Here is a 26,081-nt window from a genome sequence, read left to right on the forward strand (position 1 = left end):
GAAATCGAACACCGTGCAGCCCGAGTCCCGTTTCTGTCCCTAAAAGGGTTTAGTCAAGCACATAATGGGATCGAAGCAGAACAACTTTGAGAATAGGGGCCGCTCTCAAACTTCCCCACATGAACTCCGTTTCCAGGGCTATTAAGCTTTTAATTGGAAAACAGCGGAGGAAAATTCAAGGTGACGATAATACGCCGTGTGAATGTGAAGGGGAGGATCAGGCCGAGCACATCGGGCAGTGATGTGTGATCAAATTATTTACGTTTTATGTATAGACCCATTGCGCATAAAACGCATTGTGTTTGTTGTCCACAAAATGATGCGTACGAGAACAACGACGGACAATATGACAGGAGAAATGCACAGATACATTACTCATGATATACAAAAAACATGCATGATAATACTGAGTGCACCCGACAATAAAATCCTATAATAAATATTATATTTTAAGAACTTAAAAACGAATAGGCGCATTTTTACACATTAAGTTCTATTGAATACAGTGATACAGAGTATAATTTAGACATTCTAAATATGTGATATTTTGGTGAAAATATTAAAAATAAATAAAATAAATAAAAAAAACATCTTTAAAAAACACACACTGAAATAGTAACGCCAGCAATAGACTAATTTGGTTGAGATAGCTGTTGAATTCTGAGCAGAACATTTGATACATATTTCTACAAAACGTACTACACATAATATAATTATTATATTATATATTATGCTATTATATATTTCCAAATCCAAGTGAAATGTGAATACATTTGCTAGGCTTATTAACAAACGTTTAAATGACAATTAATGCGTTATTTAATTTATGGAGCCATTAATTAGGCTTTAAAGGAGAATTGAAGATCCCTTATGTTTAATTAATTAGAATAGAAACAAAGTAACTTCTTATTAATATTATTATTATACTTAATTAAGCAGATCGGTGCAAATTTTTTCTGTTTGTACTGGGTATTGTAGTGCGTCCAAGTTCATTACTCTCGTATTTTCCCCTGGAACCTATATTAAAAATGCCAAGGGCAAATATAGAGCTGAGGTTAAACTTGTATACGAAAACAAACATAAAATGTACTAATCATAAAACAATGATTTAATTACGAATTAAAACGCTTCATCTACTTTTGACTATACACGTGAAATTCAACTGTATATTGGTTTTTGTGTATTTTATATTATGATATTTAAATGTGTATATTTAAAAACAAATAAATAATGATATATTAATAATTATATAAATATATTAAACAATTCATGTTATTTATTTTATGTAGAATTATTTCAACAATAACAATAACAATAAAATATCAATAATAATAAAAAAATATTATTATTATAGCAATATTATAATCATTATTATAATTATAATAATTATTATTATTCCGTTTTTCATCAGTATAACTTGATTATAACTCTCATATATATATATATATATATATATATATATATATATATATATATATATATATATATATATATATATATATATATATATATATATACACATTTTACGGAAATTATTAACAACTGCAAGTATGCTATGAGTCCAGCTTGAGGCATTTAGGAAAACTTTGTCAGTTACACAATTTAAACCACTTTTAGTTTTAATGAGAAAGATGATTTCTCTTTTTAAAGCTGTGTAACATATTCAAGTAGGAACAAGGCAGTGCCATCTGTAATGAATTGTCCTGTCCAGTCATCCAACCCAGTCTCTCTGGGTGGAGATGAAACGGCATGAGAGAGAAAAAGAGAGAGAGAGACAGAGATGACCAAACAACTCCATGAACTTCTGTAAAGCTCCTGCAGGGCATCTCAGTAACATTTGAAGTATATATACATTTATGTATATTCTTTCTCACTTACTTTACTTCCTAATTTTCCTTGTACAAATACTGGCTATACTTCAATGTCCTAAGATACTGAAACCAGCAAAGAAAAAAAAAGAGAAAAAAAAGCTGTCACTAAATCTTTACAATGGTGTTGTTTTATATGACTAATTAGGGCCATGTAAAGTTTACCATGAAGCAACAAAACTACTCAGAACAAATCTCTTACAGTACTTCCAAATTTTCAGAGCTGTTTATGCATTTTAGTGAAAATTATGTGCAGATCATACCCAGTGGCCTTGTCATCTCTATTCTGGTGAGTGGATCAGTTTATCCAGCTGACAGGCAGCCAAAAGGCGGCTTGTGAATGATGGCAGGACATCTGTCCAGTGAAACGTCTTGCTAATTTCCAAGGCACTAAGGGCATCCAAATCACTACAGTTCTGACAGCAGCATCTCCTCCCAGTCACACCCACTCTATTTCAATATAAACAGTGACAATGGAATACTCATCACTCTCACATTCCCTCTGGTCTCGACCGAATGAACCATTTTAATAGACTACGAAGAAAAGCAGTGGCACTCTCATACTGCAATTTGGGAACGATTCCACACATTTAAAGGAGAATTAATTTATGATAATCATGCAAGATTCAAACCACAAATATCCCCTTTACCATGCAATTAAAGTTAAATGTTAAAATAGAGTTAAATGTAAAAAAGTTAAATGCATCAGTTCGAGTGCTTGTCTGGTTGCCACACTACTACACTAATACTATTCTAAATAGAATATATGCTCTTACAAATAAAGGATTCCTTAAGGTTTTTAAGGGTTCTTAGCTTTCAAAAAGGTCTTTAGTTAAAACCCTTTAGATGAGGAAACACTATGTTATAGTGTCATACATGGACCTCTTAAGGGTTATACATTTTCTAAAAGACATCTATTAGCCAAAACAAGGAAGTTTTTAATCAGCTCAAGTGATTGTGAATGCATACAGGTTATTTTCTATTATGGCAACAAAAACAAAGAAACAACCTCTGCATAATTTTCAGTATTTTTTCTGAAATACAAAAATATCATTCTGCATTTTTTTTCATTGGTGTGGCCATGGCTAAAGAAATCTCACCAGGTCAGTTATTCAACTGGATCACTCTTAATTACTAATTACTGTTAATGTGGCAGTCTAATAAATGATCAGTATTCTGATATAAAATGTTACTCAAAAAGCCAAAACCACTGGCAAGTGCACATTTTCAAACAACCAAATACTTTAAAGAAAACATCCATGTTGCATTTGATTTTAGTTACTCAGATTTTTAAAAGAAAATATCCTTATAGAATCTCACAAGGAATACTGCAGTTTCTTTTTTCAAAGCATGTACACATCTACCACACCTGAGAGCACAAATAAAAGGATTATGCTGCATTACACTGATCCTTGTTTGAGACCGCTCTGTCATCATCCACATTTATGAGCTCCACTTCCTTTAAATCCAGAACTCCTGACTGTGAAAATGCACCTGAGGAGCACAACCTACCCAAAAGAGTGTGTATGAAAGCATCTCAAGGATGAGTACAGCTTTATCATAGCTTTGTCTTGCACTTGGTGACTGTGATTGATGGAGCAATAGCAGCTCAAGGAAAACAAACTGGGCGACACTATTCAGCCCACGGTCTGGGCTCGTAGCAACAGAAGGACACGGGCGCCTCTGACAAGCTCCCGTGATAAAGGGACCTTCCTTAACTAAACTCATAAAGCACACAGCAATAAAAGTCAATCTTCTGTAAAATCCAATTAAGTCATTATCTGACTGATTGTATCTTTAATTGAAAACAGAAGTGACAGTAAATTTCTGTGATATATCAGGATCAATCGATACTGCTGCCCAATCCGGTCCGCGGCAGTGATTTATAATGTCAGAGCCATATAGGTAACTACACATTCTTCTCACTAAAACCACTGGGGGATGAAATTAAGAGTTAAGTGTGTTTAATAAAAAAAGGATAAAAAAAACCTAGCTGGTCAGGTTATTGATTATAGCAGATGGGGCAAAATAGAATAAATGCTTTCAGCGTCTTGGGCAAAGAAAATACAAGTAATTTTCTTTTTTGGCTTTATGTGGTGCACTGTATTCACAAGCGGTGTAAAAATCAGTCATCAATAACAGTTTCTATTTTCCCAGGGTGCACAGCTGCATAAACACCACAGCACTTTAAATGAGCTTTCTTGCTGTTTTATTAAGACATAACAATAACTGCCGCTTTTGTAACATGGCATTTGAAATTAATCTCCATAACAGTCAGTCACAGTAACACAGTGCAGAGACTAAAGAAATAGAACCAGTTTGTGGTACAGCTCACAACTCAATGTTGCAATAATTAAGGAAGTAAATCTTAACATGAACATATTGTCTAAAATGGTAACACCTCCACTCTTCATAATAAATGAGTGATTCAGTCTTCTTGCTTTATTAGTAAGAAAATATACAAATAATGACTTGCATGTGTAATTCAACTTGCCTTATTTAACTGGAAGATATTTCATTTTCTGGAGTATAAAAATTATATAGTACAAAATATTTTGCTGGATAATATATATTTTCTTTAAACTGTGTCTAAGTTAATGGCAGAGATCTATTTGCAACAGATATGTGTACTTATTATTATTATTATTATTATTATTATTATTATTATTATTATGTCAAAATGTATAAAAATTACTGCCTTGATCTGAGGCTGTGTAGAGTATATTCCTTAATTAAGGCAAGTTATCACACATTATTCAGGGATATTTTCAAGGGCAAACAGTACAACTCTGGGGTGTGCAAAGAAAGGGCAGAAGCACTCATATATAGCTTATAAACTAAAGTGTGTTAAAGCACCTCTCACAATTCAAGGAGGTAGATAGTGATGCAAATCATCCAAATTTAAATGATGCCCTTTTGCTGGTGGCCATAAATAAACAACGCACTGTTTGTAGTGAGATTGAAGCATAATTCATTAGTATTCCTTCCTGCATACTAACCCATAACTGCATCCCCTGTTGTCTGGATGAAAGGTGCTAAAAATGATCTGAGACTGAATATCATAGCATTGGGAGAAACTCATTTGCTTTACATTAATGGTAAAAAAAATGTGGTGGAAACATTTGTATTTATTAAAGCAATAATAACAGTTATAAAGCTGACATGTGCCGCAGATTGCATTCACATGCAAACATTGAAGGAACTTTTTCTAGGGGGTGATCAGACACACATTTAAAAGGTCTTCTGTTTACTAAAACTCTTTAACTGTCTTGTGATTTCAAAAAAGCAGAAGGCATCTAAATGATTATGAAGAAATATAAAGTATTAAGTAATTTGCCCTAAAACCAAATTTTAAAATATTTCAACAAACTTCACAAAATTCAGTCATTAAAAACTGCAGCTATTGGGCAAAATCGAACTGAAACAAATTATAATGAAAATCTAAACTTGTTGGTCACAACTTATTTAGCATATAATGCTGATCTTGTGAGGGAAAAAAACATGGCCTTAATACCCTAGTGCCATGAGATAAGTCAAGTGCAGCTGGTATATTCTCTGAGACTTTTACTTGGCAGCTCCCTCTATGATGGAGTCCACAGTAAATGCTCCAGAGTCAGAGTTGGGCTCACATTCTGCCTTGTTCTCAGCACTCACCATAGGGCTGATGATGGGTATGCAGGCCAAGCTGGTGTCAGGAACGCCATCAGCAGAGAAAGCTGCAAAGCACAGAAGCTCAAACATGTGAACAATGCAGCAAAACTACTAGTATTTCCATATACATGTATGGCATTTGGCAGATGCCCTTATACAGAGTGATGTCAAAAAAGTGCTTTGTCTTTATAAGTGAATATATTGACACTGAATCACTGATCTACAATCTAAAACTCTGTTGATAGGTAATACATCAAGAAAAGCACACAAACAATTTAAAAAATAATGATAAAACAAGTGCTAGTTTATGTATTTCAGGAAAAGGTAACTCTTTAACTAACCTTTGTCAGCCAGTGACTTGGCTGTTCTCACATTTATGGGAATTTCATACCACCACCTAGGTGCTAGAACAGAGATGAGTCTTGATGCAGACCTACCTTGTACCCTGAAAAAGGTTGGGACCAGTCAAGCAGTGCTAGAGGATCTGAGGGAGTGTGGTGCAGTGCAGGGAGTGATAAGAGCTTTGATGTAAGAGACTGCTGGTCTAAATTTGTAGGACCCTTATATTTTGAAGAAAATAAGATGATTTGCCAAGAAGAATGAGTCAACAAAACTCTGAGACAAATTACTAATATTAGAAAAACTACACTGTGTGTGCATGTGTGGAATTTTGAAATGAACATATGTACTGAAAGTATTATACACACACACACACACACACACACACACACACACAAAAACACACACACACACACATTAAGTGTTGATAATTGTTAGATAGAAATTTAATATAATAAGTGTTTAAAAACAAAAACAAAAGTGTTTGCATGTTTATTTTTCCTTACTGTAAAATCTGCAAAACGGCCCAAATGCCTTGTAGATTACATACTAATGTGAGAAATTGGTGAGTGAAAGCATTTTTACAGCCTCAGTTTTGAAAGTCAGTGTACATGCAATCTGTCAGCTTTTTGCAATTATAATAGTGACAGCACTCAACATTACAACAAAGTAGACAAAGTGCTCGCAAACATAAATCACACAGGCTGAGGTGAGTTCAAGCCCCTTGGGCAGAACCATTGAACTTGATGTCATATTGAGTGCTGGGCATGCACAGTACAGACAGATGTAGAACAAGCAGTGCTGGATAAGCAATATATCAACTGAATTTAGCTTTCTTTAACACTCTCTCAACAAAACACTAGCAGGAAAATAATGGAAATTTTACTGGTAAGAAAATTAATAAGAATATAACTGTTAAATGTTATTTTTTCCAGTTGGTTATGTATTCGGTTTTATTGCACTCACAGTATTGACAAATTATCTGTGATGCTAATTTTAATTTGAAACACTGAGCACTCTCTATTAGAATAATCTACATTACTATAAACACATGGATCATGACTTGTGCACTGAGCCAGTTCAGTTCAGTATTTAACTAACTGCACATATAAAACTGATACTATAGTGTCTGTGCGGTCTATGGAAGTTACAATGCAAGAGGGATTACATAAATCTAATTCAGCTGACGTTCGTAACTCACAAGAGACGATATAAAGTTCATCTCAATGCCACTCTTGCCTTTATTCTCCTCCTTCTACCCAGTGCTCTGCTCTGGCATGGAGGTAATTAAGGAGCACTGGTGAAAAAAGGAGCAATTTTTCTCCTCATTAACCTTCTGATTGGTTTCAGGCTTCAGGACTTGGCATGCTGTCTGCAGTTTGTCACCCATTCCAAACCAACCAATCGTTAATACTAATGTTTGTGTAGCTAAACTGCAGAGATGCTCTGTGAACAGCAATAACATGGTGTGATATAGATAAGGGATTTGGAATTAGTGGCTGTGTTAATTCTAAAGGAGTTCATCAGGGGGGAAAAACTATGGTGTAATTAAAGGCAAAAGCACTTGAGGGTGACTGGTAGGTCATTTGTATAAAAGGTAAATAACAGACTAGGGCTTGCATGGCATGCAGACATGACCAGTGTCACAGCTTTGTTCTGTATAATCATCACCTAATTGCCACTTAATCCAGATGAATGTGAAGCCTATCAAATGTTTTACAATACTTGTAATGTTCTTAAATGGTGAAGCAGTTAAACAATGTTCAAAAAAAATGTAATATATATACACACATATATATATATATATATATATATATATATATATATATATATATATATATATATATATATATATATATATATATATATGGATGTCTGAGTTAAGAGTGAAATACTGTAACCTTAAGAAAAGCAAATAATTCCTGTTCTAAATCTGATATCATGCAGTTCATACAGAGGCATTGGTATGGTATACAGGGTTACAAAAAATGTTGAAGCTGAGATTTGGCAGGAACTCAAGTTTGTTTAAATACTTGTACACGTCTGTCATGCGTAGAACAGTACTGAAACAAGAGAAGATTTACCCTTCTTTCTGTTCAGAAAGAACGTATTCTCTTCCGTGAACTTTTGCCCTATTCACCTCTGTTTAACTGAATATCTTATATTTCCAAACTATTAACCAGTCTTTGTGTGTTTTAACAAAAGGAAGTCTTTTTTTTTTTGAAGCCCAGGAAAAGGGGAGGGGAGAAGGTGAAAGGAGCTCAATCATTTCTGGCAGTCGGAACAAAAAGTGAACAAAAGCCCAGATGTGAGAGAAGATGGTAATTTAGGCCAGATCTATTGTGGATAAGGCTTTTCTGCCAGAGCTCATAGACTACCTGCACAGGGCCATGAGGGTGCCTAATCCCTCCACTTAGATAAACACAGATATACATACTCTGCCATGTACTTACATATAAGGCCTGTATAATACTGAGCTGTAAATAAAGAAGCAATGAAATAAACACTAAATAAATAATAATAATAATAATTTATATAAATGCATGTATTAGTAATTTTAAAACATAATATAGCTACACTAACATAACCTAGTGTTTTATACAATAATTAAATCTTAGTTATGCACTTTGCAAAGCTGTCCTCTAGGGCGGCAAGGAAGATATGAGGGCAAAAAAGAGATGGAGGTCTGTCTTATTGAGAGACATGCGCATCACTCTCCATCATTAGAGCTTTGGCAGGACTTTATGAAGCAGAAAATGCAGTGGAGACTTAAACCTTAAACAAACTCTGACTCCTCAAACCAGTCAATAGCTGCAACAGAGACATTCTCACAGACTAAGCTTTTACTGCTTATGGACCAAACAAATCAGAAATAGTACCCTGAAAACAAAACCAATAAGTGATTAATACATTTGCACTCTATGTAAATTCTAAAACAAATCATCATAAAATGTCTCTGATAACTGAAGTCAAAATACAATTCTTAAAGAGGACCAAGCAGTTGAAATGCATCACTATATTTTCATGACTACCTATTGGAACCAACACATTCAATGATCATTATTGGACTATTAGAGAATAGCATGAGTGGCCAGTAGTGTCTGACAGAAGGCATCAAGTGAGGGTCAGAGGCTAATTAAACACATAAGCACCTCCAGTCCCGCATTGTTAACCAATCTGTCCCCAGCCGGAGAGTGTCATTGAGAGAATTGACAGGCCCACCGCCATGCTAAATCACTGGCACTCAGCCAGCTTCCACAAAATGACCTGTCCATCTCTGGACACATGCTCTGATCTGTCGAAACATTATAGATATACTATAATGACCTGAGACATGCAATCAATGCTTTGAGGGATTTCTTGTCATTCTGTTAAAATTGTGAATGTGGAATTAGAGATGTGAAAAAAATAGCGTCATGGGGTGGAGCACAGACTACACTCCCAAGGGTGAAATAAGTGTGTCATTACATTCAGATTGGGCTCTTAATGTCAGAAAGTCAGACAGAGAATTGATCAGAACCATACAAAAGAAGCTTTTCATAGCCACACTAACATTGCAATGGTTTAAAATTAAACACAAAGCTACCTTTTTCGAAGCTTATAACTTCCTCAGCTCTTATCCCTTACTCACTTTGTGTGCTATGAGATCATAGGCTTAACTACAAACATTAAGAATATATTAAACCTACTTGGATGCGTTTTTTAAACATTTGCATGAAACAGCCATTCTAGCTTGGTTTATCAAGGGAGTAATCTCAAATTTTCTCCATTTCCATTGATATCTAGTTATATTGGCCAGTCTCTACTTTAGTATCTACTCTTTTCAATATGTCTGTGTCCCAGTGGCTCAACCATTCTGAGCACTGGACAGTGGCAATGGCTGGTGAGGAACATAAAGCAATGCTCCTTACACATTTAATCTCTCCAATGCCTCAGGCAAGTCTTAATGGTGATGTTCTACAACACATTACAACAGTGCTTCAGACCAGAGCAGACAATTACACTGGTATTTAACCAATCCATAGAGAGAGAAAAGACAAAGCATTTAGCATCAGCAAGAGAGAGGGCAAGACAGCATGAAATGGAGGAGTCACTGTGTGCCTAAAGCTTTTAGACAGCAAACTGTAGTTAGACTCCAGTCATGGATTTCACCTCCAGGCCCACTCTAACAAAAGAGTGTCATTTGGGGTTTGATGTGTTTATTTTGTATCCATAAAATGCTACATTTAACTATAGTAAATTAACTCCTCATACAAGTCAACAGAAATCATTATTAATCAAAAGGAAAAACATGCATACCATATTTTGCAGCTTCTAAATTGGATGAACTAGAACACAAACTTCACCCCAGGTCTCCTCACCTGACGTCAGTGCCTGACCTCACTTAAGCTGTCCTAACTGAATAACAAAATCCCACAGCCACATCTATTGTTAAGCCTTACCAGATGAGTGTACTTTAATATAACCAAAAGAAAAGGGAATAAATCTGAAATGTGGTGTTCAAAAATCATATATGGGTGTGATGGTCAGGTGACAACAAACTACTGACCACATTGTGTATATCATGTTTGATTCAGAAGTGTAATATGTTGGCAAATAGAATCATGTGCTTCAATAATTTTCCAGCTTGAAAACCAAATAACAGAATATGGATGACAGCATATAAGATATCATAACTCAGCAATACAAGCACTTCCATTGATAATATCCACTCATCTAGACACCAAAATTATCTAACTAACTTAGGAAAATAAGGGATGTAAATAATTTAACAAATATATCCAACAGTGCACTAACCTCTGTGCTAATGTAAACATGAAAAATGCCACAGAGCTGCCAGTAAGATGCCCATTATCTTAGCAGGAATAATCAGACTAAAAAACACAGCTAATTAAACAATAAAATATTATGTTCCGTAATTAATATTGCTTGCAGGACTGATTTATGCAAACGCAAAACAAATTTCCATACATCCTAAATCTTGCCAAATATACATAACAGACTGTCAATTTACAGAAAAAAATTCTCCTTCTGAGTTCGAATTATAGTTAACTGCTCTGCTAGGTGTGATGTCAAGAGAATAGATTAGTCATGTTGACAAAAGCGGTATGGCTTCTATGTTACATGAGACGTTACACCTTTTCCTGTTGAATTATTTCACACTTCACAGCATTTAGAGAAAGTTTTCATTGTTGAAATAATCTGAAAGAGTGAATAGGGCCTTTGATTATTGTGAAACTGTCTTTTTCCAGAAATGTAGTTTGTTTGTACTTGATCTACAAGTACTTATTTTGTCACAACCTGTGTTTTTGTTGGTTCCCATGTAATCTGAGTTGAGACTACACTGAAACTTTAAGTAATTCATTATATTAAGCAGTTTCATAATGTGTTGTTCCACTATACATTTTTAAAATAAAGGTTTTTTTGATAAGATGAGTAATCAAAAATACCGATCTTGAATTAAACTTGTAATGTCAAACGGGAAAATGGGAAAACAGCGAAGGCAACTACTTAGCGATGGAAAATATTGTGAATACATCTTTTAACACTGAGGTCAACTCACTTACATTTTAGTTCTATATGATCTGTGAAGAACAGCTGGTTCTTTAGCCACATCAACTGTGAGGGATGATCTGAGAGAATAACAATTTTCAAATTTTTGTAAATTTGTCATTATAAGCTTATTTTAGAATTTGAAATGACTAAACAAAATGGCTTTTATTCAGCATTTCTTCAAGCAATTGATATGAATACAAATATCAAATTCCTTGCACAGAAAGGAGTCTTACTTTAACAAGTTCAAATGTGAATAATAATGAGATGCATCCATTACCCTTGTGGCTTAGAGACACAGCACAAAGAACAGTAAGATCAATAAATATCCATAGCCTTGAAAAGCTTTACACGTTCTAATACTAAAAAATAAAACTTGAGATTAAAATGTATTGAATTTGTAAACTTGACAAAAGTACTAAAACCCAAATAAATGACTGCTAAAACTTAAAGATTTACTTTCTAAATTTGCTTACTACATGGTATACTAACTCCCTTCCTACATGAAACTTTTAGCAATATTCAACAACAACAAAAACAAGAAAGAAAGTAAATGGTTAAAACCTGTCTCATACAACACTAAAATTCCAATATAACTCACAGGGAGCACATCATCTCAGAGCATGACGGGGCAGGAGGATGGGTTGGGAGAGAGATGTGGGGTGGATGTAAGCCAACCCCAGGCGGGTGATGGAGTGTGGTGTCACTAGTGGCGTGGAGATTTACAGCAAAGCGCTGCTGACGAGCCCGCGGCAGTAAAGTGCGCACAGGGGCGTATTTCACAGCGAGCTGGCTTTTATGAAGAACACTTGGACGCCCCGGCAGGGCCGCCACTCGTGACGGATGGAGAAAGACGCATGACAAGCTTCATCATTGTTTGTAAATCTTAACTGTTCCCGCTCACTAACCCCAGAGGCAATTTTCCCGAGACACCGGCAGAGAGGGCTGCTCAGAAAGGACAGCATGGCATTCTTGAAGGTTATTTGGCCTCATATTTGGCCAACTGATTACTTCCCCCCACTCCACCCTCACCACTCCACAGAGCAAGGGGGAAATAAATACACATTGTGCAGGGTGGGAGCACAGGAGGCACAGCAGGTGTATGGGGCACTCACAAGCCTTCTCATAGAAAGACATATGTTTACAAGAGCATTACATCTTAAGGACCAAAGATCAGACGTTTTCTGCAGTATCAAAATTAAATCTGGAGAGGAACTGTTACTTATTTACACCATTTAAATCTTTTAAACAATGCTTGTGCAATGATCTCTCTTCTCTAACCTTCGAAATGTTAATTGTTTAAACGATCAATTTAACAGGGCACATCTGGGCAACAAGATATACCTGTCATATGTTCCAATATTATTGATCATCTGACAACAGATGGGTGGATTCAAACAAAAGGTGAAATTTCCTTGTTGTTTTACATATATATCAGGGAATAAAATCTTATAATCTGATCTATTGTCTCAAATCCATCTTTTGATCTCCAACTCAAATGTCTTCCATCTAAAAAATATAGAATAGACAGACTGACAGATTGTTAGATCGATAGATAGATAGACATAGTGAACAGAACATAATCTCTTGTCGGCTTGTGCAATAACTTGTGAACTGTGCTCAGGAATCTAATCTAAATAGCTAATCAAGCCTAGTTGTACTGCCTGTACCCTGTACTAATAATGATGATAGAAAGAATGTGAAATCTATGTGCACCACACTAGAACAGGCAGCAACCGTTTGCAGATAACAGCCTTTTTCTGGCCATGCCAGCCTGGCCATGCATGCAAGGTCATGGCCATGTCATTCCAAATAAGACCATCTAAACAGAGTAGCATGGGAGAAGACAAGCACAAAACGGCTTATTATTTTAATAATACTCCTGTAATACTCATCGTCTGAGTCAGTATAATCTCCTAAAAGGTTATTCAAAGTACCTCTGGACAATTCTAAAATCTAGTCAATCCAACGATGTTAAGTGTTTTAAAGCCCAAGACAAAACAATTAATAGGGCATAGGACATCTCTTTACCTGTATTTTTTTCTAAATACTACATGATTACGCAAACTAGAAATGTGGTAGTGTCAACCAGATATTCTATGCTAGCTGTGAAGTTAATTTTTGTAAATTAGTAATTTGTCACAGGTTTCCGTATAAGCCTTGAAGTATACTGTCATATTCTCTGTGGGTTTTTAACAATAGCTACACCTGTCAAATTATACCATGACAGCCAGATTATGCATTACTAACATTAGGAAGGTTATCTAGCTGGCTTCTGTGGCAAACAATGACCAGATACCATGCCATTTCCTATGTGCATACTGGATGTGTAAAATGTATGATGATTTTCATAAGTAAATAAAAAATTTGCAATAAATAATTTTCATCTAAACACTAAACTATAATAGCCTGAATTTGTAATTCAAAGGGATTTAATCTTTATAGATCACTTTGTTGAGCACTGGATTTTTTACTACTGGTGCAAACAAGCCTCATATTATTTGTTTAATGCTAGTCACAGGAAACAGCCATCACTCCAGCAACTGGGTAGTTAATATCAATGTTTTGAGACCACCCAGACTGGAGTGCTTTTGTGCTGTAATGGAGCGTAGGACACCCTGGAGTGAGAGTGCAGGGGGACAGGCACCCTCATGGGTAAGCAGCATGTAAAATTCATCAAGAACACAAACAGGTAAAGGCTTTCAAGAGATGAGGGAACATTGGGTCTAATAAAATACAAAAGATTGCAAGATGTTGATCAACATCACTTCTCAAGCATTTGTTCATAAATTGAGCTGCTCTGGGCAGTTCATCAACCAGACATTTGTGTGCATTTATGATAGGTGCAACAAGAAACTAAAGTATTAAAAAAGTGTGACTTCTGCACTTGTAAATGCAGCTCATGTCACTTTAAATTCCAAGGCCTAAGAACAAATAGCTATAATAAAAGTTTTACTTTTGAATTTATATATTTGTGTGAATTTTATGGCGCTCTTGACTTGCAGAGTGAGCCTCCCTCAGATGTACTTTGTGCACGCTGTTGATAAACTCTGGATAAAACTTTATGGGCCTGTGAGTGGTATTGGCATGTGTGTATGTGAGAGAGAAAGGAGGAAGGGGTAGAAGAATGATGAAGACACTGACCTGCAGTTTTGGCCTCAGGGCAGATGTTATTGTCCTCCATGGTGAAAATGGGTGGCATGCAGGTAGCAGTGCCCAGGCCCTGACTAAGATAGGAAGCTGCAGAATAGTAGGAGTGCATACGGTATTGCTGGGACATGTTGTGGCTGGACAGGCGGCTATCTCCACTGGGCATCTGCTTCAAAGTGAAATGATTCACGTACAGACACAGACATACAAACACCCACCACGTTGTAAGATTAATAGAACTGGAAATATGAAATATGAATACAGTTATCTCCATAATTATTCCACCTAAAATTTATTTTAGAATAAATCCATGTCAATGTACAGCAGCCCTAGTATTTCTCAATAAAAATGCAAATGAAATATGCTCACTGAAACTGGGTACTATGGTCAAATAAGACTTTTTTGGCAACAACATCTAGTGGTGGGTTCTGCATAAAAAAGAATGTGTATATATATAAAAAATAACCTAATCCTGGCTTTCAATTATAGCAGAGGTTCTATGGCACTGTTTTCTTTCTCTCAACAGACCCTTATATACTTGGTCAAGTACCAGTTACCAATTACCCAGATATTTTAAATGAAAATGTGCCTCTGCCAAGATATTACAACTGGGTCATGTGTAGATCTTTCAACATGACAGTGATCCTAAGCATACAATGAATTCCATGTATAAATGTTTCAGTGATCTTAGCTGTTGGCCATCAAAGTCTACTGTGTTTAAGAGGACATATCACAAGAAAGGACCTACAGTAAGACCCTAGAGGATCTGAATTCTATACTACGATGTGATCTTATAGAACCTTGCTCTGTATTCTCAAATGTCTTCGACTCAATTCAATTGTACAATAAGACTCAGTACTGTTGTGATGGCAGAAGGAAACATAAAATGCCAACATGATTAGGTGCCAATTATTGTGATGCATAGAGTTTAATTAAATATATGATTCATGTTTATCTATGTTCTGTTAAAATTTTCTTAGAATTCAGATTTACTTCAAACGTCAGATTTACTTTACAAATATTGATTATAATACTCTGATACATCCAGCTAATTAACACACAAACATTATTTAAGCAAGATTGCCAATAATTCTGGAGCTCATATGTATATGTTTATACAAGGGCGATCAACTCAAATCACCTTTATTTTTAAAAAAAAAAAGCCATCTTGATCATAGTACATACAAAACAATGCAACACAAATTAGAAATTCTGAAAACAAGCCTGCTATTTAAAACAAAGTTGTACATGTCTCATCATGAAATAAAAAACGCAAGATATAGTCTACAGCCCTTACGAGTCTCACCTGGCTTCTCAGACCTGATAAGTTATTCCCTCAAAATAAACAGCAACACATCTCAGGTCAATTTTCTACCGTCTTGTGAGAACTTTAAAATGAGCTGTCTAGTCAGCAACAAAGCAGCTTAAAGGGATTTTCAATTCTAGCTTTATGGAATTTGATTTCTGTCAGCCAGTAATATGTCACCATTTATTGTTCACCCCATCAATCCCAGACAGCTTTATAAACTGTTATTTAATCTACACTGGGCTTCTCCTATTGCCTATGACAAATACAACAAAAAAATGAACTGTATATTTCTGGACATGCTCCACTGAAACATGCACTGCAAAACAGAAATACACATGGCTAAGCATTTGAAATCTGTCACAACAAGAATTGAAGATGACTGTTTAAGGCACAGTTCGATTTCAATGCTCATGTTAATCCAATTCAATTTTTTGCCAGACTAATTCGGCCTCATGGTCTTAAACTGCCCTCATTCATTAGTATTAGTATTGTATTTGACACCTCTCACACTCATGTACAAAGGTAATATGTTCAGTTTAAGCACAAGACAAATCTTTCAAATATATAATGAAAATTCATATCTCTCTACATCATATTCATGTAGGAATTTATTTGTGTATATATGTTAAAGTCCGACTTTCCCTTTCAACAGGAAGAAAGTTACAATTGTGTATTAACGTGTGGGTGCAGTGCTACATTTAGTGTGAAAGCTTCAGTGCAGCACCCATTAATAGGGGCTGGCTCATCTCCCTTACCTCCCTCAGAGGGCTCTTATCTGGCACCATCAGCTATCTGGATCCTCTACGCCACCCTCATATTTTCATTCTCCACCTGCAGTGCAGCGCAGCCCTGTTTGCTTGAGATGGTAGAGGGCAGGAGATGGACGTGCTTAGATAAAGACAAGCTGGGGAGAATTTTCTTCATTCACTAACTTTTCCCCTACAGCAACGCTAAACCGATTTCTATCAACCTATCACCTAAGGATTGTAGACCATGGTAACGGATTAGATTCTTAAGGAAATGCATATTATTAAAAATGGATTTAATAAGATTTAGTAGGAGGATTTCATAAAACTTAAATATGAATGCGCAGGCTGAATGCAACATACCCAAAGCTTTTGTCATGCCCACAATAGCAAAAATTAAATGTCTACAGCTGACTGGTAAAGCTGAATGCTAAAAACACCACATAACATAAGGTCTTGCAAAATTAAGGCTACTACTGTATCTTCAGCTTTAACACCTAAGAAACATCGGTTCTACCAAAGCAACATCAGCTCAGATCTGGTCCATCTTTGTTTACAATGCAACATGCTGAGAAAATAAATCCTTGCAATCTAGCAGGTAGTGCCATTATGCATAATGAAATCAACATTAAAGTATTCAAGCGTGCTGAAACACTATAGCAATATCATTAACCTTTGCAATTCAAATGGCACAAAGAAGTGTGACGAAAGCAGTGACCATGGTGCAGGATGTTGCTGTCAGGCACCCTATTGCACATACATAATGAAATATGGCTCCATCAACAGCCCACATGGACATACCAGTCATTTTTAAGTCCCAGAAGAAATACTGGTTTAATTTATTTCACACATGGATAAATCATCCAGGATACAATGGTGATACTTTATAACATAAATCAGAGTAAATATACAGGATGATCTCCATACTACAATCATGTCACCGTGTGAACAGTGCCTCATATGTCAGAGATATCTTGGCTGATTGATTAAGGTTAATAAAAGTGTCTCAAGTTGATGGGATATCAAAGCTGAAGGGCCATGACTTTGAGGATGCCCTCAATTTCAAATTGTCCGATTCAATATGAGTAAATGGAAACCTTTAACATTATGTAACGCAATGGAAATTGTGCCTTAATTAGAAGTTAGACACCTTTAGCTTTTAGATCACTGTAACTGTCAGTGAATAAAAATAAACAGAATTCTTAGAACCAAGAACCTGCTCTTTATTTGTTGTACAGCAGTTAAACAGTGATGGAAAAAAACTGTCTTCAAACATTATATACATGGATCACGATCTTATTCAAATCTACGTCCATCTCACTACCTACATCGGAGGATCATATGTCATACCTTTACAGCCTATTCATATAAAACATATATTATCATTATTAATAATACCATTATTACTCCACCAGACTCATCCTTGTGAAAACACTCGTCTTTGCTCTATATCACAGAGCCTATTAAAAATAAGAACCAGTTTCACTACAATCCCTTATTATAAGTTGCTGGCATTTTGTATATGTTATATATAGTTATAAATCTAACACTTAATCAGAATGTGCCTCATTTGCCAAATGTGCCAAATATGCTCATACATACAAGGAATTTTTATGGTGTTGAGAAACACACAAAATATTAACATTACATGTGTAAAATGTGCAAACTTAAGGAGTGTAACCCTGCCTAACCCTGTCAGTAAAATTACGTGTATAGGACATATCTGATCTTTAAAGCAAGTAAGATATTTTTCTCCTGTTTGAAGCTTTTGCAGCTCCAGTCTAACAGACCAGAGAACAAAAGCAATATCAACTCCACCTCAAGCATTTAAAGATATGCATTAAAATCTTTTGCCAAACTGAGTAGCTTAAGGTGGCAAAATTCAGTGGAATTGCATGGCTTGGATAAGGGTTAGAGAACTCCCAGTGGCAGCATTAGTTGCAGTTCCGACTGGGGGAAGCATGGTAAAGTAAACAATTTGTAAAAGAGACAGCGTGGCATGAAGACTACACACCTTCCTTGCTGTACTCAGCCACTGGCTCGGAACGGGAGGACAGGCACTATGCGTAAATGCTCACTGTGCCACCGAGCCAAGTTAGAACAGGCAGCTGGGTTCACTGACAGGAACCCGTATAAACAAGCGCTCTAACCCACTTAATCAGCTCATTACCACATTCTGCTGGACCACATAAGACACAGCTTAGGTGAGTGGGAAAATGAGTGTACCATGGTGGTCTACTTCATGGCTGTTGAGTTAATATGGAGCAATCCTTCCTGTTTGGAGTGGATTTTTAAGTGGGATTGGAAAAACCAGACACAAAGTCATGTCAACACTACTGTTCTATTAACTAACCAATTCTATTCACTCACTCTGCATAAAATGTGCAGCCACTGTGTTTAATGGTAAACATATTCCCACCAATAACTCCCCAAATCTTAATTCATTTTACATGACTATAATACTTCTAATCTATTAATACTATGTAGAATGGTTATGGCTTCTGCAGCAATGATTACTATATAAAACTTACAATGTAGGAACATCATGTTGCTGCTGTTTTAACACATTATTTTGCAGGGGGTATCAGAAGGGCTTAATTCAAACAGATTAAATGCTGCATGTAATATACAATCTAGTTACTAATTTGTATTTTTCTTTTATGTTTCTTTTTAATTACAGTCTTTTAATGTAACAAAAATACCCTTATAAAGTTACACTATAAAAAAATTTCCAGATGAAAGATACTGTGAGTATATTATGAGTAAGAAAGATACACTATCCTACAAGCAAAGGTATAGTTTATTATTATATTTCTGAGAGTGTACCGAATATGTATGACATTTCTAATGTATAATGTGACTGCATATGTGTGTTGGTACCTGGTACTGTTGATAATTGTAGAGATTGCTGTAGTACGCTGGGTATCGGGTAGGCTGATAAAAGTTGTAGTAGGAGGCATCCACCACCATGTCAGCAGAGCCCTCAGAGTGTCCCCTGCTGGCTGCAGTGGGGCTCTGCGACAATGAAGAGCGACTCCCTGAAACAACACATCTTACACTTACAGAGCCATTCAAACCACTGTAAACTGAATTTATTGGTCATGAATAATTACACAACCTAAAAGCTCAGGGAATCAGAGTCAATTCAAAAGATTTTGAAAAATATATGTATTTCAAATTTTTATGATAAATTCCATGCCATCTTTGTCTTCTCAGTTTTACAAGCGATGAAGATCAGTGTTGTCATAGCTTATGGCCCCATCTGCTGGTGAAACATACCAGTGACCCTGCTATTAAACTATTCCTGCATTATTCCTTGTTAATGCGTCAATGCGTCATTGCTGTCTTTTTGTTATCTTTTCACCTCCCATTTTATCTCATGTGCAGGTTTGGAATGTGCCGTCTATGCCCTGGTTTCAGAAGATGACCAGCAAGTGCCACTTTGCTCTCTATTGTCCCATGACAGCAGCACAGATCAAATTTAAGCAGCCTTGACCGGGCTGATATTTCCCTCCTAGCACAGTACTATCAGACAAGCAGGAACAGCCTGTCTCTCTCCCACCCTTCTTGACTCTACATCTCTGGCCAGAGAGCCATCAAAACGATTGGCCAACATGCCAAGGCACAATCACTAGAATTAGAGATAGGCACATGTTCAGTGACGGAATGTTACAGGCACTGTTGCTCCTCCATTATCCCCTCCCTGTGTTTTCTGAAAACAAAGAGAGTACCTCACTGACTGTATTGTGTTCGAGTATGAATGGGTCACAAAAATGGAGAATGGATAGATCAGTACAGACTGTCCATGGTCACGCTTCTACTTAAACCACCCCAACACACACTTACACAAACACACACACACACACACATTATCTCAAGAGTCACAAGTTAAGTGGGTTAAAGGTGTCTTATGGTGCTATGTGAGGGAGTGGAGTCTTTTTCATTTAACATTCCTCCTAAATTCAGTTTTGGTGAATTTGGTGTTTCCATATGTGCCCTATTTAGATTTGCCGAAATGTGCTATGAGATATTTAAGGGTCTTAGTTAACAATTATTAAGGTATAATTCTTTATTTATTATTATTTAGATCTTGTCTTAATTCTTTATATTATTCAGATTTTGTCATATGAAAAAATAACAAGTAAAATAAGTATACTACTGTTTTATTAATGGTTCTAAGATGACCAATATTTCAGCAAAATATCTTAGTGTTGTCATACAGCATTTTGAGACTGCACCACCCCATACCTAGGATCAGTTTCTGTCTGATTCCAGCAAAAATAAAGAGACATCAGACATTAGAGAAAACATCAGATTCGGTAACAATTAGGTTTCAAAAAAAAAATCTTATTCATGCAGCTGAAAACTATAAATATAAAATATAAGAGTAAATATAAATTGAAATATAATATTTATAAAATATTATTTATATATTATATAATAAACATTTATATAAAATATAAATATTCAAAATAAATTACATATATTTTAAAGCACAGGTGTTTTAAACAAAGCAATATACTGTAAGTTGGTTATCAGTATAAGCACCAGCTGATAAGTTTTCTTTAAAATGGTATCATGTCATCTTTAATTTTAATTTATATCTCACAAAATGTAAATATGTACAAAAAAGTACAACTTATAGACAACCAATAGGCCAAGAGAAACACATTTATAAAAATTTTCTGATCTCAAGACGTGCCCTGATATTAATTACGCTGCTCAGTCATAATTGTTTATTTTCTCCTTTCAGATTCATTCTACCGTCTGTCCTGACTCTCAGTTTGACAAAAAAATAAAAATAAAAATAACAACTTTTGATAATAAAACTGGTGTATACTGGTAGCAAAAAAAATCCAAGACTGATGATTTGATATTTATATAACCTGTATAAAAAACGTAAGCTCTTATCTAACAGCATTTGCTATTTTTTTTCTTTATTTTTTCTTTCGTGCTTCATATAATTTCAATTAGAAATGCATACTGAAAGACCAAAAACTAACAAAAACAAAAAAAAGCAACGTACAGAAGTGCTTAAGTCTCTATCATTGGATACATTAACTCCGGTTCACTAGGGTACATACTTAAGATACCATGAGACTAAAGCTTTGTTCAACAGGGAAGGTATAACACACATACCTATGTTTTATAAACATTTGTTTGATGTTTGTGTGTACAGTGTGTTATAAACATATGTGTTTGAGCATGCAGTTGTTTTGTTATCTCATACTACAGCACTTAAATTAGACACACCTTTTAACCTAATATGCTTTAAACAAGTGCATATCATCACTGTGTTGGACTTCCTACCAACTCCATCTGGTTGAATTACAAGTAATTCATCTCACCAGAAGCAGCGGGAGAAGAAGCAGATCCATTGCTGGTGGATGAAGGTGATCTCGTTCCCATTGCAAAGCCATAATCACTTCCAGGCTCATTTTTCACCACAATGTCCGGATCTGACAGGTTGACTGGAGTGCAGATGCCCATCTCCTCCTCCTGAGCCTGCTGACGCCTGAGGGCCACCTGAAAAAAAAACACAAAATATAGTGATTAGTTTATTTTTTTAACTCAATATATATTATTGGTCTCAATAAAGGTTTAGTTACATGTTACACTTACGTCCTGTCTAAAAAACTGAACTTTATTTTATCCGTGATGTGTTTATTTCTGCTCCACTACGCAATACACCTGCTATACAACAGCTAAAAACCCTGTAACACTGTAGCTAAAGCACTGTATCCTAAAATAAACAACGTACTTAGTTACTTATCCGTTACTTTAGTTTAACGAGCTAACATATGAATTAACAGAAGTCTGAAAGTGTTTTCGACTTGGTTTACAAAGGGATACAATTCGATACGTTAATATATAAATACATTGTTTGGCTAACGTGACCGTTAAAAACTAGCAATTTCGATTAACAAACACTAACAAACAAGAAACAAGTAGTAATATTTTGTTTTAGTTTGTTTTTAAAAAATATATATACATAAATGTATAAATAAATAAACAAAAAAGAGTCTAAGTGTTGATTATACAGCATTAATGGACGTTTTGAGGTGAGTGAAGGATAGCTAGCTTAACTTAGCTACCTGAGCCGCCATGACGCGCTGGCGCTCCGCTATCAGTTTGCACTTCTGGCACTGACAATCCCGCCAGTTACAGAAGCGCTTGTGGCCCTTCAGAGGCGAGACGAAGCCGTGGTTCCTGCAGCGGGAGCATTTCGGCATTCGAGGCTGTTTTTTGCCCCCCAAAACCAAGGACATTGGTGAGGCGCCGTCTAAAAACGGCTGCTTGCTTTGCTCGTCGTCGCTCATCTCTACAACCTCGTGCTGCTGCTTCGATGCCAGTCCGTTTTGGCGCGAGTCATCTCAACATTCCAGCGCGCGCGTGGGAGAGCAGGACCTAGCGGCCTTCCCACAGCTTGTATTGGTGGACAAGTTATTTATATAAAAAAAACTATTAAAATGCTTGTGCTAATGTGTCACAGGCTTCTAATGTGCAAGTGCACTGTTAAAAACCAAACATCTAATGAAAACACATGATGCATCTTTATAATTAACACGTGATCTTCACTTGGATCCAGGTTGTGTCTTTTAATTCAATTCTGAATAGACGACTTTCACTGATTGACTATTTTTCCCATTGTTTAGATGTTTTCTTTAAGAGATGTATTAGAAGAAGAATGGGTGCATAGAAGCCTTTATTATCACCAAATATACATTACAGCACAGCGGAATTCTTTTCTTCACATACCCCAACTGAGGAGGTTGGGGTCAGGGTGCAGGTGCAGCTACGATACAGTGCCCCTAGAGCAGGGAGGGTTGAGGGCATGGGCGATGCTAGCCCCCTTTTTAGAAAAGGAGCTGAGCACCCCTAAAATTTTTATTAATATTTTAGTCCAGGACCTGAGTGACTCGTCCATAGTCATAAACGGAGAGAAGTAGCGCCGGTTACAGTGTTCTTCCGCAAGACGCATACAGTTCTGTTTATTAACTGCTAGAGCGTGAAACAAAAACAGCAGCGCGACAAATAAACTGCGTACCTGTGTTGTGCGAACGTGTGTCTCTGTTGTTAAAGTTTATCGTTAATTTGATACTCTTTTTTTTTTTCAACTCTTTTAACTATATATAGTTTCTATCGAGTCACTTAAACATGACGTCACGTGCGTCTTTTCTGGTCAGTCGTCATGGAAACATGAAGCCCTGGCGTTTTGATCAGAGTGAAAATAAACGACTTATCACTGTGTGAAAACACTCACTGTGGCTTTTTAAATGAATTGTTATTCATTCCTAGATTTAGATCTGTTATCTATTTCAGTTGTGGCTGACTATCAAACTAGACAATAAAAGAAAGTTTAATGTTTTTCTTTTGCTGTATTTATTCATTCCTCACACACAGAGGATTTAACCTGAACCAGGCTTAACTCCTGAACTCCTAGCATTACTCTCTCTTTCCCTCTGTGTGTGTGTGTGTGTGTGTGTGTGTGTGTGTGTGTGTGTGTGTGTGTGTGTGTGTGTGTGTGTGTGTGTGTGGCCTGCAGAGGTGGGTAGAGTAGCCAAAAACTCAAGTGAAAATACTTCAGAATAATATGACTCAAGTAAAAGCAAAAAGTAGACATCCAAATAATTACTTGAATAAGAGTAAAAAAGTAGGGTACTTGGTGAAAAAACAACTCAAATACTGAGTAACTGTTGAGTAAGGTCTGATTAATTTTTTAACACAAGACAACAATCAGACAGACAAAAATACAAAATAATCTTTTAGCAAATTATGGCTCATCCAATCAATAAAATAAAGTAAAATTAATTCATTACAAAATAGCTTAAATTCATATAATTCAGGTAAATTCAAGTACTAAAATAAATACGCACAAGTAACACAAATTTCCAAACCTTTATACTTTTTTACCAGGCAGAACTAGAACGAGGCAGCCCATAAATTCTCATAAACTCTGTGTGTGTGTGTGTGTGTGTGTGTGTGTGTGTCTCCAGTGACAGAACAACAGAAGGAAACACACACACACACACATTTCATACCAGGCATGCTGAACAGAAAACTGCACACCGGTCAACGTAAAGCGTGTGTGTGCGTGTGTGCAAACATGCGGAAACAAACTATTTCACCAAAAAAGCACTGTGATGTCACTATTAAACTTCACCGTCTGCATTGCCGACGGTTGATTCTGACATTTTTGTGTTGCTAACTAACCCGTCCCGCCGCTGAGATTAGTATGGTAACGTGCCGAGACTGCTACGTTTGATTGGTGAAACACAGTCACGTGGTAGAGCCTTAGCGGAAGTTTCTCTCTCTGTCAAAATAAAACATTAAAATTGATGCGTAGATTACCAAAGAGGTAAAAAGAAAAGTAACGAGCTCATTGTAGCCTAATGTAGCGGAGTAAGTGTACAGTTTCTTCTTCACAAATCTACTCAAGTAAAAGTATAATGATTTAAATCTACTCCTAGAAGTATAATTTTCTCAAAAACTTACTCAAGTAAATGTAACGGAGTAAATGTAACTCGTTACTACCAACCTCTGGTGGCTTGCCAGTGAGCAATGGACATATGACAGTTCTTTAAAAGAAAAAAGACAGATTCAGGTGAGAGACAAAGGACAGTCCATAATGATCTTGTGAAAGGAAGTTATAAGATTAATAATAATAATAATAATAATAATAATAATAATAATAATAATAATAATAATAATAATAAAGACATTTAAAATGACACGACTCGGTGTGCCTTTTGATCATATCCTTAGCTTCAGCACCCCTAAAGCTCTGACCCTAGAATCACCCCTGGTTGAGGGCCTTGCTCAAGGGCCCAGCAGTGGCAGGTTGGCTGTGCTGGGCCTTGAACCCCGATCAACAACCTAGAGCCTTAACCAGTTGAGCCACCACTACTGCCTCTGTATTTATGTAAGAGATGTATTAGTGAAAAACAGTAAAGCACAGTCCAACAAATTAGCATGGGAAAATATTCATTGTTTTACAATGGAGGTTTCCATATATTTTAGAAAATATGTGCGAAATTGCAGTATTTGAAAGTAGATGTACGTTCAGCTGATCAGCTCATGCAAACGTACTCTAAAATCTTGTCACATTAAGGAATACCCCTTGATACATGTGAAACAATCTTTGGAAAATGGGGATACTGTGCATCATCTTCAGTAAAAAAAAATGGACCTTGAGGATCTGAAGCATAACCCAGAAACAATGAGCACAAAAAACAAGGATACTATGGTCTGTAAATGTGGACAGATTTTCAGAAGTTTTTTTTTGTTTGCTTGTTTTTTACAAAATAAAACAAACAGATTGCAATCAGCACAATCGGCCCAAAAAAAAGTAAATAAATAAACAGCCAAAAAGTCTTATCTGTCAAGACATGATCCCAATCATCGTGCTAATGACCTTGATGTCTCTCAACTGTTCACGTATTTATTTTTTATGGAAAGTTCTTT

General features: G+C 36.0%; 1 protein-coding gene across 3 annotated transcripts; it reads right to left on the bottom strand.

The window, feature by feature from the left end:
* Nucleotides 1–4,060: 4,060 nt before the first annotated feature.
* dmrt1 (doublesex and mab-3 related transcription factor 1) lies at nucleotides 4,061–23,129 on the bottom strand. Of its 3 annotated transcripts, XR_007143979.1 has the most exons (6): nucleotides 22,712–23,129; nucleotides 21,965–22,142; nucleotides 19,497–19,654; nucleotides 14,556–14,730; nucleotides 5,861–5,964; nucleotides 5,455–5,584 (listed from the first exon to the last, which is right to left on the bottom strand). XR_007143979.1 is itself a non-coding variant. In XM_027138528.2 (5 exons), the coding sequence occupies exons 1-5, from the start codon at nucleotides 22,934–22,936 to the stop codon at nucleotides 5,433–5,435; spliced, it is 885 nt and encodes a 294-aa protein (XP_026994329.2). In that variant the 5' UTR covers nucleotides 22,937–23,129; the 3' UTR covers nucleotides 4,061–5,432. The 3 variants fall into 3 exon arrangements, 2 of the variants coding, with proteins under 2 accessions (XP_026994329.2, XP_026994328.2); XM_027138528.2 differs by lacking the exon at nucleotides 5,861–5,964 and having other exon boundaries at nucleotides 4,061–5,584; nucleotides 14,556–14,727; XM_027138527.2 differs by lacking the exon at nucleotides 5,861–5,964 and having other exon boundaries at nucleotides 4,061–5,584; nucleotides 22,712–23,122.
* Between the last annotated feature and the right edge of the window lie 2,952 nt (nucleotides 23,130–26,081).

The sequence above is a fragment of the Tachysurus fulvidraco genome, chromosome 9, assembly GCF_022655615.1.
Source record: "Tachysurus fulvidraco isolate hzauxx_2018 chromosome 9, HZAU_PFXX_2.0, whole genome shotgun sequence".
Classification (NCBI taxonomy): domain Eukaryota; kingdom Metazoa; phylum Chordata; class Actinopteri; order Siluriformes; family Bagridae; genus Tachysurus; species Tachysurus fulvidraco.

Excerpts from the sequence above, each read along its gene's own strand:
- dmrt1 (XM_027138527.2), bottom strand. The coding sequence starts at position 22,936 with ATGAGCGACGACGAGCAAAGCAAGCAGCCGTTTTTAGACGGCGCCTCA. Across the intron at positions 22,143-22,711 it reads AGCGCGTCATGGCGGCTCAG|GTGGCCCTCAGGCGTCAGCA; the intron begins GTAGCTAAGTTA and ends TTTTTTTTTCAG. Across the intron at positions 19,655-21,964 it reads TTCTTCTCCCGCTGCTTCTG|GGAGTCGCTCTTCATTGTCG; the intron begins GTGAGATGAATT and ends GTGTTGTTTCAG.